This window comes from Heterodontus francisci, chromosome 8, assembly GCF_036365525.1.
Source record: "Heterodontus francisci isolate sHetFra1 chromosome 8, sHetFra1.hap1, whole genome shotgun sequence".
Taxonomy (NCBI): Eukaryota; Metazoa; Chordata; class Chondrichthyes; order Heterodontiformes; family Heterodontidae; genus Heterodontus; species Heterodontus francisci.
The window spans coordinates 118362254-118379733 of NC_090378.1; the positions used below are offsets into that span (position 1 = coordinate 118362254).

General features: G+C 40.0%; 1 protein-coding gene across 1 annotated transcript in view; it reads right to left on the bottom strand.

Moving 5' to 3' along the window:
- The window catches only part of LOC137373250 (immunoglobulin kappa light chain-like), a 59539-nt gene extending 42745 nt beyond the window's left edge, over positions 1-16794 (bottom strand). Inside the window, exons 1-2 of the mRNA XM_068038101.1 lie at positions 16731-16794; positions 16177-16544 (exon numbers count right to left, since the gene is read on the bottom strand). Coding sequence (XP_067894202.1) covers positions 16177-16544; positions 16731-16779 — 417 coding nt within the window. The 5' untranslated portion in view covers positions 16780-16794. The remainder of the gene's footprint in view (positions 1-16176; positions 16545-16730) is intronic.
- Positions 16795-17480: the final 686 nt, after the last annotated feature.

Here is a 17480-nt window from a genome sequence, read left to right on the forward strand (position 1 = left end):
ATTATATATAGCTGTGGGATGTGTCAGTCCAGGAGGTGGGACTGTGTATCCATTATTATATATTATATATAGCTGTGGGATGTGTCAGTCCAGGAGGTGGGACTGTGTATCCATTATTATATATTATATATAGCTGTGGGATGTGTCAGTCCAGGAGGTGGGACTGTGTATCCATTATTATCTATTATATATAACTGTGGGATGTGTCAGTCCAGGAGGTGGGACTGTGTGTCCATTATTATATATTATATATCACTGTGGGATGTGTCAGTCCAGGAGGTGGGACTGTGTATCCATTATTATATATTATATATAGCTGTGGGATGTGTCAGTCCAGGAGGTGGGACTGTGTGTCCATTATTATATATTATATATCACTGTGGGATGTGTCAGTCCAGGAGGTGGGACTGTGCGTCCATTATTATATATTATATATAACTGTGGGATGTGTCAGTCCAGGAGGTGGGACTGTGTATCCATTATTATATATTATATATAACTGTGGGATGTGTCAGTCCAGGAGGTGGGACTGTGTGTCCATTATTATATATTATATATAACTGTGGGATGTGTCAGTCCAGGAGGTGGGACTGTGTGTCCATTATTATATATTATATATCACTGTGGGATGTGTCAGTCCAGGAGGTGGGACTGTGTATCCATTATTATATATTACATATAACTGTGGGATGTGTCAGTCCAGGAGGTGGGACTGTGTGTCCATTATTATATATTATATATAACTGTGGGATGTGTCATTCCAGGAGGTGGGACTGTGTGTCCATTATTATATATTATATATAACTGTGGGATGTGTCAGTCCAGGAGGTGGGACTGTGTGTCCATTATTATATATTATATATAACTGTGGGATGTGTCAGTCCAGGAGGTGGGACTGTGTGTCCATTATTATATATTATATATAACTGTGGGATGTGTCAGTCCAGGAGGTGGGACTGTGTGTCCATTATTATATATTATATATCACTGTGGGATGTGTCAGTCCAGGAGGTGGGACTGTGTGTCCATTATTATATATTATATATAGCTGTGGGATGTGTCAGTCCAGGAGGTGGGACTGTGTGTCCATTATTATATATTATATATCACTGTGGGATGTGTCAGTCCAGGAGGTGGGACTGTGCGTCCATTATTATATATTATATATAACTGTGGGATGTGTCAGTCCAGGAGGTGGGACTTTGTATCCATTATTATATATTATATATAACTGTGGGATGTGTCAGTCCAGGAGGTGGGACTGTGTATCCATTATTATATATTATATATAACTGTGGGATGTGTCAGTCCAGGAGGTGGGACTGTGCGTCCATTATTATATATTATATATAACTGTGGGATGTGTCAGTCCAGGAGGTGGGACTGTGTATCCATTATTATATATTATATATAACTGTGGGATGTGTCAGTCCAGGAGGTGGGACTGTGCGTCCATTATTATATATTATATATAACTGTGGGATGTGTCAGTCCAGGAGGTGGGACTGTGTATCCATTATTATCTATTATATATAACTGTGGGATGTGTCAGTCCAGGAGGTGGGACTGTGTATCCATTATTATATATTATATATAGCTGTGGGATGTGTCAGTCCAGGAGGTGGGACTGTGTATCCATTATTATATATTATATATAGCTGTGGGATGTGTCAGTCCAGGAGGTGGGACTGTGTATCCATTATTATATATTATATATAGCTGTGGGATGTGTCAGTACAGGAGGTGGGACTGTGTATCCATTATTATATATTATATATAGCTGTGGGATGTGTCAGTCCAGGAGGTGGGACTGTGTATCCATTATTATATATTATATATAGCTGTGGGATGTGTCAGTCCAGGAGGTGGGACTGTGTGTCCATTATTATATATTATATATCACTGTGGGATGTGTCAGTACGGGAGGTGGGACTGTGTGTCCATTATTATATATTATATATAGCTGTGGGATGTCTCAGTGCGGGAGGTGGGACTATTTGTCCATTATTATCTATTATATATAACTGTGGGATGTGTCAGTCCAGGAGGTGGGACTGTGTATCCATTATTATATATTATATATAGCTGTGGGATGTGTCAGTCCAGGAGGTGGGACTGTGTATCCATTATTATCTATTATATATAACTGTGGGATGTGTCAGTACCGGAGGTGGGACTGTGTATCCATTATTATATATTATATATAGCTGTGGGATGTGTCAGTCCAGGAGGTGGGACTGTGTATCCATTATTATATATTATATATAGCTGTGGGATGTGTCAGTCCAGGAGGTGGGACTGTGTATCCATTATTATATATTATATATAGCTGTGGGATGTGTCAGTCCAGGAGGTGGGACTGTGTATCCATTATTATATATTATATATAGCTGTGGGATGTGTCAGTCCAGGAGGTGGGACTGTGTATCCATTATTATATATTATATATAGCTGTGGGATGTGTCAGTCCAGGAGGTGGGACTGTGTATCCATTATTATATATTATATATAGCTGTGGGATGTGTCAGTCCAGGAGGTGGGACTGTGTATCCATTATTATCTATTATATATAACTGTGGGATGTGTCAGTCCAGGAGGTGGGACTGTGTGTCCATTATTATATATTATATATCACTGTGGGATGTGTCAGTCCAGGAGGTGGGACTGTGTATCCATTATTATATATTATATATAGCTGTGGGATGTGTCAGTCCAGGAGGTGGGACTGTGTGTCCATTATTATATATTATATATCACTGTGGGATGTGTCAGTCCAGGAGGTGGGACTGTGCGTCCATTATTATATATTATATATAACTGTGGGATGTGTCAGTCCAGGAGGTGGGACTGTGTATCCATTATTATATATTATATATAACTGTGGGATGTGTCAGTCCAGGAGGTGGGACTGTGTGTCCATTATTATATATTATATATAACTGTGGGATGTGTCAGTCCAGGAGGTGGGACTGTGTGTCCATTATTATATATTATATATCACTGTGGGATGTGTCAGTCCAGGAGGTGGGACTGTGTATCCATTATTATATATTACATATAACTGTGGGATGTGTCAGTCCAGGAGGTGGGACTGTGTGTCCATTATTATATATTATATATAACTGTGGGATGTGTCAGTCCAGGAGGTGGGACTGTGTGTCCATTATTATATATTATATATAACTGTGGGATGTGTCTGTCCAGGAGGTGGGACTGTGTGTCCATTATTATATATTATATATAACTGTGGGATGTGTCAGTCCAGGAGGTGGGACTGTGTGTCCATTATTATATATTATATATAACTGTGGGATGTGTCAGTCCAGGAGGTGGGACTGTGTGTCCATTATTATATATTATATATCACTGTGGGATGTGTCAGTACAGGAGGTGGGACTGTGTGTCCATTATTATATATTATATATAACTGTGGGATGTGTCAGTCCAGGAGGTGGGACTGTGTGTCCATTATTATATATTATATATCACTGTGGGATGTGTCAGTCCAGGAGGTGGGACTGTGTATCCATTATTATATATTATATATAGCTGTGGGATGTGTCAGTCCAGGAGGTGGGACTGTGTGTCCATTATTATATATTATATATCACTGTGGGATGTGTCAGTCCAGGAGGTGGGACTGTGCGTCCATTATTATATATTATATATAACTGTGGGATGTGTCAGTCCAGGAGGTGGGACTGTGTATCCATTATTATATATTATATATAACTGTGGGATGTGTCAGTCCAGGAGGTGGGACTGTGTGTCCATTATTATATATTATATATAACTGTGGGATGTGTCAGTCCAGGAGGTGGGACTGTGTGTCCATTATTATATATTATATATCACTGTGGGATGTGTCAGTCCAGGAGGTGGGACTGTGTATCCATTATTATATATTACATATAACTGTGGGATGTGTCAGTCCAGGAGGTGGGACTGTGTGTCCATTATTATATATTATATATAACTGTGGGATGTGTCAGTCCAGGAGGTGGGACTGTGTGTCCATTATTATATATTATATATAACTGTGGGATGTGTCTGTCCAGGAGGTGGGACTGTGTGTCCATTATTATATATTATATATAACTGTGGGATGTGTCAGTCCAGGAGGTGGGACTGTGTGTCCATTATTATATATTATATATAACTGTGGGATGTGTCAGTCCAGGAGGTGGGACTGTGTGTCCATTATTATATATTATATATCACTGTGGGATGTGTCAGTACAGGAGGTGGGACTGTGTGTCCATTATTATATATTATATATAACTGTGGGATGTGTCAGTCCAGGAGGTGGGACTGTGTGTCCATTATTATATATTATATATCACTGTGGGATGTGTCAGTCCAGGAGGTGGGACTGTGTATCCATTATTATATATTATATATAGCTGTGGGATGTGTCAGTCCAGGAGGTGGGACTGTGTGTCCATTATTATATATTATATATCACTGTGGGATGTGTCAGTCCAGGAGGTGGGACTGTGCGTCCATTATTATATATTATATATAACTGTGGGATGTGTCAGTCCAGGAGGTGGGACTGTGTATCCATTATTATATATTATATATAACTGTGGGATGTGTCAGTCCAGGAGGTGGGACTGTGTATCCATTATTATATATTATATATAACTGTGGGATGTGTCAGTCCAGGAGGTGGGACTGTGCGTCCATTATTATATATTATATATAACTGTGGGATGTGTCAGTCCAGGAGGTGGGACTGTGTATCCATTATTATATATTATATATAACTGTGGGATGTGTCAGTCCAGGAGGTGGGACTGTGCGTCCATTATTATATATTATATATAACTGTGGGATGTGTCAGTCCAGGAGGTGGGACTGTGTATCCATTATTATCTATTATATATAACTGTGGGATGTGTCAGTCCAGGAGGTGGGACTGTGTATCCATTATTATATATTATATATAGCTGTGGGATGTGTCAGTCCAGGAGGTGGGACTGTGTATCCATTATTATATATTATATATAGCTGTGGGATGTGTCAGTCCAGGAGGTGGGACTGTGTATCCATTATTATATATTATATATAGCTGTGGGATGTGTCAGTACAGGAGGTGGGACTGTGTATCCATTATTATATATTATATATAGCTGTGGGATGTGTCAGTCCAGGAGGTGGGACTGTGTATCCATTATTATATATTATATATAGCTGTGGGATGTGTCAGTCCAGGAGGTGGGACTGTGTGTCCATTATTATATATTATATATCACTGTGGGATGTGTCAGTACGGGAGGTGGGACTGTGTGTCCATTATTATATATTATATATAGCTGTGGGATGTCTCAGTGCGGGAGGTGGGACTATTTGTCCATTATTATCTATTATATATAACTGTGGGATGTGTCAGTCCAGGAGGTGGGACTGTGTATCCATTATTATATATTATATATAGCTGTGGGATGTGTCAGTCCAGGAGGTGGGACTGTGTATCCATTATTATCTATTATATATAACTGTGGGATGTGTCAGTACCGGAGGTGGGACTGTGTATCCATTATTATATATTATATATAGCTGTGGGATGTGTCAGTCCAGGAGGTGGGACTGTGTATCCATTATTATATATTATATATAGCTGTGGGATGTGTCAGTCCAGGAGGTGGGACTGTGTATCCATTATTATATATTATATATAGCTGTGGGATGTGTCAGTCCAGGAGGTGGGACTGTGTATCCATTATTATATATTATATATAGCTGTGGGATGTGTCAGTCCAGGAGGTGGGACTGTGTATCCATTATTATATATTATATATAGCTGTGGGATGTGTCAGTCCAGGAGGTGGGACTGTGTATCCATTATTATCTATTATATATAACTGTGGGATGTGTCAGTCCAGGAGGTGGGACTGTGTGTCCATTATTATATATTATATATCACTGTGGGATGTGTCAGTCCAGGAGGTGGGACTGTGCGTCCATTATTATATATTATATATAACTGTGGGATGTGTCAGTCCAGGAGGTGGGACTGTGTATCCATTATTATATATTATATATAGCTGTGGGATGTGTCAGTCCAGGAGGTGGGACCGTGTGTCCATTATTATATATTATATATCACTGTGGGATGTGTCAGTCCAGGAGGTGGGACTGTGCGTCCATTATTATATATTATATATAACTGTGGGATGTGTCAGTCCAGGAGGTGCAACTGTGTATCCATTATTATATATTATATATCACTGTGGGATGTGTCAGTCCAGGAGGTGGGACTGTGTGTCCATTATTATATATTATATATAACTGTGGGATGTGTCAGTCCAGGAGGTGGGACTGTGTATCCATTATTATATATTATATATAACTGTGGGATGTGTCAGTCCAGGAGGTGGGACTGTGTATCCATTATTATATATTATATATAACTGTGGGATGTGTCAGTCCAGGAGGTGGGACTGTGCGTCCATTATTATATATTATATATAACTGTGGGATGTGTCAGTCCAGGAGGTGGGACTGTGTATCCATTATTATATATTATATATAACTGTGGGATGTGTCAGTCCAGGAGGTGGGACTGTGCGTCCATTATTATATATTATATATAACTGTGGGATGTGTCAGTCCAGGAGGTGGGACTGTGTATCCATTATTATCTATTATATATAACTGTGGGATGTGTCAGTCCAGGAGGTGGGACTGTGTATCCATTATTATATATTATATATAGCTGTGGGATGTGTCAGTCCAGGAGGTGGGACTGTGTATCCATTATTATATATTATATATAGCTGTGGGATGTGTCAGTCCAGGAGGTGGGACTGTGTATCCATTATTATATATTATATATAGCTGTGGGATGTGTCAGTCCAGGAGGTGGGACTGTGTGTCCATTATTATATATTATATATAACTGTGGGATGTGTCAGTCCAGGAGGTGGGACTGTGTATCCATTATTATATATTATATATAACTGTGGGATGTGTCAGTCCAGGAGGTGGGACTGTGTATCCATTATTATATATTATATATAGCTGTGGGATGTGTCAGTCCAGGAGGTGGGACTGTGTATCCATTATTATATATTATATATAGCTGTGGGATGTGTCAGTACAGGAGGTGGGACTGTGTATCCATTATTATATATTATATATAGCTGTGGGATGTGTCAGTCCAGGAGGTGGGACTGTGTATCCATTATTATATATTATATATAGCTGTGGGATGTGTCAGTCCAGGAGGTGGGACTGTGTGTCCATTATTATATATTATATATCACTGTGGGATGTGTCAGTACGGGAGGTGGGACTGTGTGTCCATTATTATATATTATATATAGCTGTGGGATGTCTCAGTGCGGGAGGTGGGACTATTTGTCCATTATTATCTATTATATATAACTGTGGGATGTGTCAGTCCAGGAGGTGGGACTGTGTATCCATTATTATATATTATATATAGCTGTGGGATGTGTCAGTCCAGGAGGTGGGACTGTGTATCCATTATTATCTATTATATATAACTGTGGGATGTGTCAGTACCGGAGGTGGGACTGTGTATCCATTATTATATATTATATATAACTGTGGGACGTGTCAGTCCAGGAGGTGGGACTGTGTATCCATTATTATATATTATATATAGCTGTGGGATGTGTCAGTCCAGGAGGTGGGACTGTGTATCCATTATTATATATTATATATAGCTGTGGGATGTGTCAGTCCAGGAGGTGGGACTGTGTATCCATTATTATATATTATATATAGCTGTGGGATGTGTCAGTCCAGGAGGTGGGACTGTGTATCCATTATTATATATTATATATAGCTGTGGGATGTGTCAGTCCAGGAGGTGGGACTGTGTATCCATTATTATATATTATATATAGCTGTGGGATGTGTCAGTCCAGGAGGTGGGACTGTGTATCCATTATTATATATTATATATAGCTGTGGGATGTGTCAGTCCAGGAGGTGGGACTGTGTATCCATTATTATCTATTATATATAACTGTGGGATGTGTCAGTCCAGGAGGTGGGACTGTGTGTCCATTATTATATATTATATATCACTGTGGGATGTGTCAGTCCAGGAGGTGGGACTGTGTATCCATTATTATATATTATATATAGCTGTGGGATGTGTCAGTCCAGGAGGTGGGACTGTGTGTCCATTATTATATATTATATATCACTGTGGGATGTGTCAGTCCAGGAGGTGGGACTGTGCGTCCATTATTATATATTATATATAACTGTGGGATGTGTCAGTCCAGGAGGTGGGACTGTGTATCCATTATTATATATTATATATAACTGTGGGATGTGTCAGTCCAGGAGGTGGGACTGTGTGTCCATTATTATATATTATATATAACTGTGGGATGTGTCAGTCCAGGAGGTGGGACTGTGTGTCCATTATTATATATTATATATCACTGTGGGATGTGTCAGTCCAGGAGGTGGGACTGTGTATCCATTATTATATATTACATATAACTGTGGGATGTGTCAGTCCAGGAGGTGGGACTGTGTGTCCATTATTATATATTATATATAACTGTGGGATGTGTCAGTCCAGGAGGTGGGACTGTGTGTCCATTATTATATATTATATATAACTGTGGGATGTGTCAGTCCAGGAGGTGGGACTGTGTGTCCATTATTATATATTATATATAACTGTGGGATGTGTCAGTCCAGGAGGTGGGACTGTGTGTCCATTATTATATATTATATATAACTGTGGGATGTGTCAGTCCAGGAGGTGGGACTGTGTGTCCATTATTATATATTATATATCACTGTGGGATGTGTCAGTACAGGAGGTGGGACTGTGTGTCCATTATTATATATTATATATAACTGTGGGATGTGTCAGTCCAGGAGGTGGGACTGTGTGTCCATTATTATATATTATATATCACTGTGGGATGTGTCAGTCCAGGAGGTGGGACTGTGTATCCATTATTATATATTATATATAGCTGTGGGATGTGTCAGTCCAGGAGGTGGGACTGTGTGTCCATTATTATATATTATATATCACTGTGGGATGTGTCAGTCCAGGAGGTGGGACTGTGCGTCCATTATTATATATTATATATAACTGTGGGATGTGTCAGTCCAGGAGGTGGGACTGTGTATCCATTATTATATATTATATATAACTGTGGGATGTGTCAGTCCAGGAGGTGGGACTGTGTATCCATTATTATATATTATATATAACTGTGGGATGTGTCAGTCCAGGAGGTGGGACTGTGCGTCCATTATTATATATTATATATAACTGTGGGATGTGTCAGTCCAGGAGGTGGGACTGTGTATCCATTATTATATATTATATATAACTGTGGGATGTGTCAGTCCAGGAGGTGGGACTGTGCGTCCATTATTATATATTATATATAACTGTGGGATGTGTCAGTCCAGGAGGTGGGACTGTGTATCCATTATTATCTATTATATATAACTGTGGGATGTGTCAGTCCAGGAGGTGGGACTGTGTATCCATTATTATATATTATATATAGCTGTGGGATGTGTCAGTCCAGGAGGTGGGACTGTGTATCCATTATTATATATTATATATAGCTGTGGGATGTGTCAGTCCAGGAGGTGGGACTGTGTATCCATTATTATATATTATATATAGCTGTGGGATGTGTCAGTACAGGAGGTGGGACTGTGTATCCATTATTATATATTATATATAGCTGTGGGATGTGTCAGTCCAGGAGGTGGGACTGTGTATCCATTATTATATATTATATATAGCTGTGGGATGTGTCAGTCCAGGAGGTGGGACTGTGTGTCCATTATTATATATTATATATCACTGTGGGATGTGTCAGTACGGGAGGTGGGACTGTGTGTCCATTATTATATATTATATATAGCTGTGGGATGTCTCAGTGCGGGAGGTGGGACTATTTGTCCATTATTATCTATTATATATAACTGTGGGATGTGTCAGTCCAGGAGGTGGGACTGTGTATCCATTATTATATATTATATATAGCTGTGGGATGTGTCAGTCCAGGAGGTGGGACTGTGTATCCATTATTATCTATTATATATAACTGTGGGATGTGTCAGTACCGGAGGTGGGACTGTGTATCCATTATTATATATTATATATAGCTGTGGGATGTGTCAGTCCAGGAGGTGGGACTGTGTATCCATTATTATATATTATATATAGCTGTGGGATGTGTCAGTCCAGGAGGTGGGACTGTGTATCCATTATTATATATTATATATAGCTGTGGGATGTGTCAGTCCAGGAGGTGGGACTGTGTATCCATTATTATATATTATATATAGCTGTGGGATGTGTCAGTCCAGGAGGTGGGACTGTGTATCCATTATTATATATTATATATAGCTGTGGGATGTGTCAGTCCAGGAGGTGGGACTGTGTATCCATTATTATATATTATATATAGCTGTGGGATGTGTCAGTCCAGGAGGTGGGACTGTGTATCCATTATTATCTATATATATAACTGTGGGATGTGTCAGTCCAGGAGGTGGGACTGTGTGTCCATTATTATATATTATATATCACTGTGGGATGTGTCAGTCCAGGAGGTGGGACTGTGCGTCCATTATTATATATTATATATAACTGTGGGATGTGTCAGTCCAGGAGGTGGGACTGTGTATCCATTATTATATATTATATATAGCTGTGGGATGTGTCAGTCCAGGAGGTGGGACTGTGTGTCCATTATTATATATTATATATCACTGTGGGATGTGTCAGTCCAGGAGGTGGGACTGTGCGTCCATTATTATATATTATATATAACTGTGGGATGTGTCAGTCCAGGAGGTGGGACTGTGTATCCATTATTATATATTATATATCACTGTGGGATGTGTCAGTCCAGGAGGTGGGACTGTGTGTCCATTATTATATATTATATATAACTGTGGGATGTGTCAGTCCAGGAGGTGGGACTGTGTATCCATTATTATATATTATATATAACTGTGGGATGTGTCAGTCCAGGAGGTGGGACTGTGTATCCATTATTATATATTATATATAACTGTGGGATGTGTCAGTCCAGGAGGTGGGACTGTGCGTCCATTATTATATATTATATATAACTGTGGGATGTGTCAGTCCAGGAGGTGGGACTGTGTATCCATTATTATATATTATATATAACTGTGGGATGTGTCAGTCCAGGAGGTGGGACTGTGCGTCCATTATTATATATTATATATAACTGTGGGATGTGTCAGTCCAGGAGGTGGGACTGTGTATCCATTATTATCTATTATATATAACTGTGGGATGTGTCAGTCCAGGAGGTGGGACTGTGTATCCATTATTATATATTATATATAGCTGTGGGATGTGTCAGTCCAGGAGGTGGGACTGTGTATCCATTATTATATATTATATATAGCTGTGGGATGTGTCAGTCCAGGAGGTGGGACTGTGTATCCATTATTATATATTATATATAGCTGTGGGATGTGTCAGTCCAGGAGGTGGGACTGTGTATCCATTATTATCTATTCTATATAACTGTGGGATGTGTCAGTCCAGGAGGTGGGACTGTGTGTCCATTATTATATATTATATATCACTGTGGGATGTGTCAGTCCAGGAGGTGGGACTGTGTATCCATTATTATATATTATATATAGCTGTGGGATGTGTCAGTCCAGGAGGTGGGACTGTGTGTCCATTATTATATATTATATATCACTGTGGGATGTGTCAGTCCAGGAGGTGGGACTGTGCGTCCATTATTATATATTATATATAACTGTGGGATGTGTCAGTCCAGGAGGTGGGACTGTGTATCCATTATTATATATTATATATAACTGTGGGATGTGTCAGTCCAGGAGGTGGGACTGTGTGTCCATTATTATATATTATATATAACTGTGGGATGTCTCAGTACAGGAGGTGGGACTGTGTGTCCATTATTATATATTATATATAACTGTGGGATGTGTCAGTCCAGGAGGTGGGACTGTGTGTCCATTATTATATATTATATATAACTGTGGGATGTGTCAGTCCAGGAGGTGGGACTGTGTGTCCATTATTATATATTATATATAACTGTGGGATGTGTCAGTCCAGGAGGTGGGACTGTGTGTCCATTATTATATATTATATATAACTGTGGGATGTTTCAGTCCAGGAGGTGGGACTGTGTGTCCATTATTATATATTATATATAACTGTGGGATGTGTCAGTCCAGGAGGTGGGACTCTGTGTCCATTATTATATATTATATATAACTGTGGGATGTGTCAGTCCAGGAGGTGGGACTGTGCGTCCATTATTATATATTATATATAACTGTGGGATGTGTCAGTCCAGGAGGTGGGACTCTGTGTCCATTATTATATATTATATATAACTGTGGGATGTTTCAGTCCAGGAGGTGGGACTGTGTGTCCATTATTATATATTATATATAACTGTGGGATGTGTCAGTACGGGAGGTGGGACTGTGTGTCCATTATTATTTATTATATATAACTGTGGGCTGTGTCAGTCCAGGAGGTGGGACTCTGTGTCCATTATTATATATTATATATAACTGTGGGATGTTTCAGTCCAGGAGGTGGGACTCTGTGTCCATTATTATATATTATATATAACTGTGGGATGTTTCAGTCCAGGAGGTGGGACTGTGTGTCCATTATTATATATTATATATAACTGTGGGATGTATCAGTCCAGGAGGTGGGACTGTGTGTCCATTATTATATATTATATATCACTGTGGGATGCGTCAGTACGGGAGGTGGGACTGTGTGTCCATTATTATATATTATATATAGCTGTGGGATGTCTCAGTGCGGGAGGTGGGACTATTTGTCCATTATTATATATTATATATAACTGTGGGATGTGTCAGTCCAGGAGGTGGGACTGTGTATCCATTATTATATATTATATATAACTGTGGGATGTGTCAGTCCAGGAGGTGGGACTGTGTGTCCATTATTATATATTATATATCACTGTGGGATGTGTCAGTCCAGGAGGTGGGACTGTGTATCCATTATTATATATTATATATAGCTGTGGGATGTGTCAGTCCAGGAGGTGGGACTGTGTGTCCATTATTATATATTATATATCACTGTGGGATGTGTCAGTCCAGGAGGTGGGACTGTGTATCCATTATTATATATTATATATAGCTGTGGGATGTGTCAGTCCAGGAGGTGGGACTGTGTGTCCATTATTATATATTATATATCACTGTGGGATGTGTCAGTCCAGGAGGTGGGACTGTGTATCCATTATTATATATTATATATAACTGTGGGATGTGTCAGTGCAGGAGGTGGGACTGTGTGTCCATTATTATATATTATATATAACTGTGGGATGTGTCAGTACAGGAGGTGGGACTGTGTATCCATTATTATATATTATATATAACTGTGGGATGTGTCAGTCCAGGAGGTGGGACTGTGTATCCATTATTATATATTATATATAACTGTGGGATGTGTCAGTCCAGGAGGTGGGACTGTGTATCCATTATTATATATTATATATAACTGTGGGATGTGTCAGTGCAGGAGGTGGGACTGTGTGCCCATTATTATATATTATATATAACTGTGGGATGTGTCAGTCCAGGAGGTGGGACTGTGTGTCCATTATTATATATTATATATAACTGTGGGATGTGTCAGTGCAGGAGGTGGGACTGTGTGCCCATTATTATATATTATATATAACTGTGGGATGTGTCAGTCCAGGAGGTGGGACTGTGCGTCCATTATTATATATTATATATAACTGTGGGATGTGTCAGTCCAGGAGGTGGGACTGTGTATCCATTATTATATATTATATATAACTGTGGGATGTGTCAGTCCAGGAGGTGGGACTGTGCGTCCATTATTATATATTATATATAACTGTGGGATGTGTCAGTCCAGGAGGTGGGACTGTGTATCCATTATTATCTATTATATATAACTGTGGGATGTGTCAGTCCAGGAGGTGGGACTGTGTATCCATTATTATATATTATATATAGCTGTGGGATGTGTCAGTCCAGGAGGTGGGACTGTGTATCCATTATTATATATTATATATAGCTGTGGGATGTGTCAGTCCAGGAGGTGGGACTGTGTATCCATTATTATATATTATATATAGCTGTGGGATGTGTCAGTCCAGGAGGTGGGACTGTGTATCCATTATTATCTATTCTATATAACTGTGGGATGTGTCAGTCCAGGAGGTGGGACTGTGTGTCCATTATTATATATTATATATCACTGTGGGATGTGTCAGTCCAGGAGGTGGGACTGTGTATCCATTATTATATATTATATATAGCTGTGGGATGTGTCAGTCCAGGAGGTGGGACTGTGTGTCCATTATTATATATTATATATCACTGTGGGATGTGTCAGTCCAGGAGGTGGGACTGTGCGTCCATTATTATATATTATATATAACTGTGGGATGTGTCAGTCCAGGAGGTGGGACTGTGTATCCATTATTATATATTATATATAACTGTGGGATGTGTCAGTCCAGGAGGTGGGACTGTGTGTCCATTATTATATATTATATATAACTGTGGGATGTCTCAGTACAGGAGGTGGGACTGTGTGTCCATTATTATATATTATATATAACTGTGGGATGTGTCAGTCCAGGAGGTGGGACTGTGTGTCCATTATTATATATTATATATAACTGTGGGATGTGTCAGTCCAGGAGGTGGGACTCTGTGTCCATTATTATATATTATATATAACTGTGGGATGTTTCAGTCCAGGAGGTGGGACTGTGTGTCCATTATTATATATTATATATAACTGTGGGATGTGTCAGTACGGGAGGTGGGACTGTGTGTCCATTATTATTTATTATATATAACTGTGGGCTGTGTCAGTCCAGGAGGTGGGACTCTGTGTCCATTATTATATATTATATATAACTGTGGGATGTGTCAGTCCAGGAGGTGGGACTCTGTGTCCATTATTATATATTATATATAACTGTGGGATGTTTCAGTCCAGGAGGTGGGACTGTGTGTCCATTATTATATATTATATATAACTGTGGGATGTGTCAGTCCAGGAGGTGGGACTGTGTGTCCATTATTATATATTATATATCACTGTGGGATGCGTCAGTACGGGAGGTGGGACTGTGTGTCCATTATTATATATTATATATAGCTGTGGGATGTCTCAGTGCGGGAGGTGGGACTATTTGTCCATTATTATATATTATATATAACTGTGGGATGTGTCAGTCCAGGAGGTGGGACTGTGTATCCATTATTATATATTATATATAACTGTGGGATGTGTCAGTCCAGGAGGTGGGACTGTGTGTCCATTATTATATATTATATATCACTGTGGGATGTGTCAGTCCAGGAGGTGGGACTGTGTATCCATTATTATATATTATATATAGCTGTGGGATGTGTCAGTCCAGGAGGTGGGACTGTGTGTCCATTATTATATATTATATATCACTGTGGGATGTGTCAGTCCAGGAGGTGGGACTGTGTATCCATTATTATATATTATATATAGCTGTGGGATGTGTCAGTCCAGGAGGTGGGACTGTGTGTCCATTATTATATATTATATATCACTGTGGGATGTGTCAGTCCAGGAGGTGGGACTGTGTATCCATTATTATATATTATATATAACTGTGGGATGTGTCAGTGCAGGAGGTGGGACTGTGTGTCCATTATTATATATTATATATAACTGTGGGATGTGTCAGTACAGGAGGTGGGACTGTGTATCCATTATTATATATTATATATAACTGTGGGATGTGTCAGTCCAGGAGGTGGGACTGTGTATCCATTATTATATATTATATATAACTGTGGGATGTGTCAGTCCAGGAGGTGGGACTGTGTATCCATTATTATATATTATATATAACTGTGGGATGTGTCAGTGCAGGAGGTGGGACTGTGTGCCCATTATTATATATTATATATAACTGTGGGATGTGTCAGTCCAGGAGGTGGGACTGTGTGTCCATTATTATATATTATATATAACTGTGGGATGTGTCAGTGCAGGAGGTGGGACTGTGTGCCCATTATTATATATTATATATAACTGTGGGATGTGTCAGTCCAGGAGGTGGGACTGTGTGTCCATTATTATATATTATAAATAACTGTGGGATGTCTCAGTACAGGAGGTGGGACTGTGTGTATTGAGGATTTTGTACGGCTCTGTCTCACTGTGTAAGGGGTGTTGTAACCGTTCTGACAGTAATAATCTGCGACATCCTCATTCTGCACATTGCTGATTGTCAGAGTGAATTTGGTGTTCTGTTGACTGCCGGTGAATCGGTCGGATGTTCCTGTGCATCGAGTTGTTGCACTATAGATCAGGAGAGTGGGTTTCTGACCATCTCGCTGCTGATACCATTGAACATATTTGCTAACGTATTCCCTGGCCGTACAGGTGATCGTTGCGGTCTGTCCCAGTGTCACTGACAGTGCCGGTGGAGACTGGGTCATGATGGCGTCTCCACTGATACCTGAAGGGCAATAGAGAAACAGAGTGAAGTAAGAACTGTCACAGAAAGACCCTGTAAAATGAGATATTATTAGAGACAGTGACCGTTCCTCTTGTTTCAGCATTTTCTCTCCAATCACAAGTCAGTAGAATTGGACTGAAATAAACAGCAGGAAAATATTAACCGTGGAAGGAGAGAGATTTGTACCTGCGACGCAGAATGCCAGAGGCCAGATCAGCTGGATGAGTGAAATCATGGTGCCTGCTCCTGTCTCTGTGCCTGGTTACTGATAAACTCTCCCTTCACTGGGCTCTGCTTTATAAAGCTGCAGCCTGTGAGAGTCTGACTGCCTGTTTCTCAGTATGTAAATGGTATCACCCAGAGAAAGGCACGTCAGCAACTCTCATTTCCTCTTATCTTTCCCTCTTCCACCCTCTTCCACCCTCTCTCTCCCTCTCCATCCCCTTCTCTCTCTCTCTCTCTTTCTTTGTCCCTTTCCTTCTCTCACTGTCCGTTTCCCTTATTCTTTTTTTCTCATTTTCCGTCTCTCCTTGTCTCTCTTGCTTTTTGAAAGTCTTTCTTTGCCTGTCATCTCTCTCTGTCTCTCTCTGTCACTCTGTCTCACTGTTTCTCCTCTCTCGCTCACCCTCTTTCTCTCTCTCCATCTCTCTATCACAATATTCAAGCCTCTATCTTTGTCACCCTGTTTCTCCATGTCTTCGTGTCAGTCTCTCTGAATCATACTTCCTCCTCTCTCTTCCCCTTCTCTTTCTCTCTCTCTCTCTCCATTTCAGTCTCACAGCCTCTATCTCTCTCTCACTTGTTCTCGGCCTGTCACCCTGTAAAACCACTCCCTGTTTTGCTCTCTCTCCCTCCCTTTCTCTCTCTCTCTATTTTTTGTCTCTCTGCTGACTCATCTCTCTCTCCCACTCTCCATTGTTCTGTAATTCTGTTACT